Below are 4,906 nucleotides of genomic sequence, written 5' to 3'. Positions count from 1 at the left end.
TTGTGTCATTTGTTTTGAGAGCTGTGCCAAAGAGTCTTGTAAGTCCTTAAGAGTAATATAAGGAGGAGGAGAGGGTGGGGGGGTTTTAGCTTTCTGCTGTGATATTTGTACAGCTGGAGATGAAGCAAGAGCTTTAGGTGCTGCAGAAGTTCCACGTTTAGAAGCCATTATAACTTTAAAATAGTTATAAAATTTTCTTAAAAAGTATCAAAAATCAATGCAGAACAGCAGTCATTTAATTAGAATTTTTCTAGATTTTTCCTTCAAGTTTTTCTATATTTTTTACAGTCTGTTACAATGTAGCAATCCACAACCGGAAGAGAAGTGAAAGTTTTCCTTTAGAACAAAGAAGCTGTTTGACCGCAGCCATTTTTTTTTAAAGTTTCACTTTCAACTTAAACATTACAGAAGATGTCTTTAAAAGGAGAGTTAGAGTTGAAGTTTTATCCAAAAAATCCGACATTCCTGGTAAGCTCTGTCTATTAGAGCTTTACTCACAGTTCAGATCTTTAGCATTAGAGGTGGAAACGGTGTCTTGCTTCGTTAGAACGAAGACGTCCCGATCTATGGAGATGGCTGTGAGCTCCAGCGGAGTTCACACCTACATCTCCCCGAGGGCCCTCAGGGGAGACTAGGGAACTCTACGCCTACTCACCAGCAGCTCACCTTCTTCCCTTCGCCCGAGAAGAAGGCTGAAGCCGGCAAACAGCTGATACGCGCTGTTTTGCTGGCTTTTACATAGAACGCTGACGGGAGGCTGTCAAATTGCCTCTATCGGCCGCCGGCGGCCACCGGAAGTCCCAGAAAAAGTATATTCTTAATTGTCATTTATTAAAACAATAAGAATTGTATTAACTCAATGTTTGCTAAAAAGGATGTTTTGGGGAAAGAGGAAATCAACTAAAATTAATATATGGAATACAGATTATAGAAATCAATTGTTAAGGAGTGTTTTTTACAAATGTAACCCAGACAACACACTGTTTACCAATTATTGAGTGACTTATGCTTTGTTAAAAAATTAATAAAATATATTATAAGTTTTTTTTAAAAAAAGTACAAGGTGTTCGGTGCTCAGACACATCAAGGTAAAAAGGCTGAAAGCCAATCACCACTGAACAAGACATATAAGTTGAAACAGCAAGACTGGGCCAAGAAATGTCTGAAGACAGATTTTTTTCAAAGGTTTTATGGACTGAAGAGATTAGAGTGATTCTTGACAGACCGGATAGATGGGCCTATGGCTGAATCAGTAACAGGAACAGAGTTCCATTTTGACTCAAATGCCAGCAAGGTGAAGGTGGGGTACTGGTATGGGCTGGTATTATTAAAGATGAGCTAGTTGGACCTTTTGGAGTTGAAGATGGACTCAAAATCAGCTCCCAAACCTATTGCCAGTTTTTAGAAGACATTTTCTTCAAGCAGTGGTACAGGAAAATCTGCATCTTTCAAGAAGACCATGATTATTATGCAGGAAAGTGCTCCATTGCATGCATCGAAGTACTCCTCTGCATGGCTAGCCAACAAGGCCTTAAAGATGAAAGAATAATGGCATAGCCCCCTTCCTCACCTGACCTAAATCCTATTGAGAACTTGTGGGCCCTTCCTAAAGGGGAGATTTACGGTGAAGGAAACAGTACAACTCTCTGACCAGTGTCTGGAACACTGTGGTTGCTGCTGCACAAAACGTTGATTGTCAACAGATCAAGAAACTGACAGATTCCATGAATGGAAGGCTTATGACCGTTATTGAAAAGAAGGGTGGCTATATTGGTCACTGATTTTTTTGTTGTTGTTGAAATGTCAGAAATGTTTATTTGTACATTTTGAGTTTATTATTCTCACTTTAACAGATGCAAATAAACAAATGAGATGGGCAAATTTTCATTTTTCATTTAGTTGCATAATAATTCTGCATACTAATAGTTGCCTAATAATTGTGCACATTTAGACTTTCTTTTAAGAAAGCCGAAACCTCACTTTTATTTTCTTAAATATTCAGGTTTCAGATTTATTAACATTTTGGATTGACCGAGAGCACTGTAGTTGTTCAATAAGAAAATTAATCCTCCAAAATACATCTTATCTAATAATTGTGCCCACAGTGTATAAACATGTAAATGTTTGACATGATTTCTGTTTCTAGTTACGTGAAGAGTTTGACCGTGGTGTGGATGTAGTATTGGATGAAGAACAAAGCATTCATGATGTAGCAGCTTTATTAAAGGAATTCCTTCGTGATATGCCTGATCCACTCCTGACCAGAGAGCTTTACACTCCTTTTATCAGCGCACTCTGTGAGCAGTCTGTCTGTCTGTATCTGTTTGTCTACCTACCTATCTACCTACCTACCTACTTACCTACCTACCTACCTAAATGGTTGATAAACTGCAGCCCTGTCAACTTAAATTGCCTGATATGTCTCAGTATATTGGTTTTTAAACTTAGATTGGGGATAAAATGGTTAAAATGGTTCATTCTAATAATCATCTTCATATATTCAAGGGGAAAGCTTTGGATATATTAGTCACAATGTCAGCAGCTGGTCCAATGAAGAAATGTACAAAAGAGATGGTCTGCATCCATCAAAGAAAGGGACTGAGTTACTTGGCTATAAATTCACAGATTTTCTGGAGGAATATTTAAACTAAACAGCGGGGACAGTGAGCTAACTGATACAGAACATCCCTGTCCCCGGCAATCTAAAAATTATAGGGCTATCAGTGCATGTAACATAGATGTGTGTGTGGACAAGAACATCAACCTTGCTGTCAAGCAAAATCAAGCTCTTAATAGCGAGTGCCACACAAAATGCACTAACCAAATAGGTGGTAAGACATTAGGGGAACTCAGGAACCAAACAGGTTATGTAGGAAGTAAACACAGGGTCGGTCATAAAGGACTCAAATGTCTATACACCAATGCACAGAGTATGGATAACAAACAGGGTGAACTAGAAATTCAGGTTAATGAGGGCAGATATGATATTACAGAAACGTGGTGGGATGAAACCCACAAATGGAACACACAGCTAGAGGGATTTAAATTATTTAAAAGAAACAGACCAAATAAAAGAGGAGGTGGAGTTGCTCCCTATATAAGAAATAACTACATCTCTACAGAAATAGAGCACAACAATGATGAAAACTGTCTTGAATGCATATGGGTCAATATAAAAGGGGGGAAAACGACATTGCCATAGGTGTATACTATAGGCCACCCAACCAAACACAGGAAATAGACGAACTTTTTCCTAGTCAGCTAACTAAGATATGTAGGAAGCACATCACAATTGTAATGGGGGACTTTAACTACCCTGACATCAACTGGGAGACAAACTCTGCACCAAGTGGAAGATCAAACAGATTCCTGACAAACCTAGCAGATAACTTTGTCTCCCAAAAAGTAGAGAAGGGAACTAGGGGATTAGCCATTTTGGATCTAATTCTCACAGAGATGAAATGATTGGAGCTATTGCATTTAAACTTCCCAGGGCTTGCTATAACTGTGAGTGGAAAGGGGATTTAGCTCTAAAAGCAGCTGGGGCCTTGCTGATTGGAGCTATTGCATTTAAACTTCCCAGGGCTTGCTATAACTGTGAGTGGGGAGGGGATTCAGCTCTAAAGGCAGCTGGGGCCTTGCTGATTAGAGCTATTGCATTTAAACTTCCCAGGGCTTGCTATAAACTGTGAGTGGGGAGGGGATTCAGCTCTAAAGGCAGCTGGGGCCTTGCTGATTAGAGCTATTGCATTTAAACTTCCCAGGGCTTGCTATAAACTGTGAGTGGGGAGGGGATTCAGCTCTAAAGGCAGCTGGGGCCTTGCTGATTGGAACTATTGCATTTAACCTTCCCAGGGCTTGCTATAAACTGTGAGTGGGGAGGGGATTCAGCTCTAAAGGCAGCTGGGGCCTTGCTGATTGGAGCTATTGCATTTAAACTTCCCAGGGCTTGCTATAACTGTGAGTGGGGAGGGGATTCAGCTCTAAAGGCAGCTGGGGCCTTGCTGATTGGAGCTATTGCATTTAAACTTCCCAGGGCTTGCTATAAACTGTGAGTAGGGAGGAGATTCAGATCTAACCAAAAATCAAACAGCAGCAGTACATTCAGGGCAAGTGCGTCTGATTCCTTGTATCTAAGAATGTCAGGCATAGTTCAGTGCAACACTTGTTTTGCAGCTGTCTTTCGCAGTACCCTTTTCAATCATGGAAACTGTCCTATCTGTAAACAAATCACTAATCTACAAGGACGGATTACTTATCTAGGGTCTGTGATCTCTGCTCTTCAGGCAGAAATTAGGTGTCCAGTTCAGCCCCTCTACTCCACTGAGCCTCCAAGCTATCTGCCCCCTCTACCTCAAAGATCCTGCAGGAGAAGGGCAGTGTGGAGAACCATGGGATCTGGCAGGGTGAGAGCTGTGAACCATAAACACAAAGCTTTTGCTGTGTCCCTGCACAACAGTTACAGTGCCCTTGCTGACCTTAATAGGGACATTAAGGAGACAGGTAAAGGTATTTATGATGAAAACTCAAATAAGCAGGGGATCTTGGTCCGAGATGAAGAACTTGTTTTCGACAGGGAGAAGTGCGAATCAGGTATTACTCATCAGTCATGCAAGAACAGAAAGGCACCCAAAAAGAGAAGCCACCTTCTGGTTGGTGATTCAATTATAAGGGATGTAAATTTAGGAAAAGACACAGAGGTCTCGCATGAGGTCAGGTGTCTTCCAGGTGCTACTGCCAGTAGGGACAAGAAGCGTATTTGTAAAATAATCAAGAATGCCAGCAAGGACTGTGATGTGGAGGCTATTGTACATCTTGGCACTAACGATCTGTCCCAAAAAGATGTACTCACTGTGCAGAATGACTTCCAGAGCCTGGGGCAGGAACTTAGCAGAATAGGCTGTAG

At 41.0% G+C, this 4,906-nt stretch overlaps 1 protein-coding gene across 1 annotated transcript in view; it reads left to right on the top strand.

Annotated features, from left to right (window-relative positions):
• The window catches only part of ARHGAP6 (Rho GTPase activating protein 6), a 93,366-nt gene that overhangs the window by 69,089 nt on the left and 19,371 nt on the right, over positions 1-4,906 (top strand). Inside the window, exon 5 of the mRNA XM_015817024.1 lies at positions 2,147-2,297. Within this exon, the coding sequence (XP_015672510.1) occupies positions 2,147-2,297 (151 nt within the window). The remainder of the gene's footprint in view (positions 1-2,146; positions 2,298-4,906) is intronic.

The sequence above is a fragment of the Protobothrops mucrosquamatus genome, unplaced genomic scaffold (assembly GCF_001527695.2).
Source record: "Protobothrops mucrosquamatus isolate PMUCROS unplaced genomic scaffold, P.Mucros_1.0 scaffold_125, whole genome shotgun sequence".
Taxonomy (NCBI): Eukaryota; Metazoa; Chordata; class Lepidosauria; order Squamata; family Viperidae; genus Protobothrops; species Protobothrops mucrosquamatus.
This window is presented reverse-complemented; position numbering and strand designations above follow the sequence as displayed.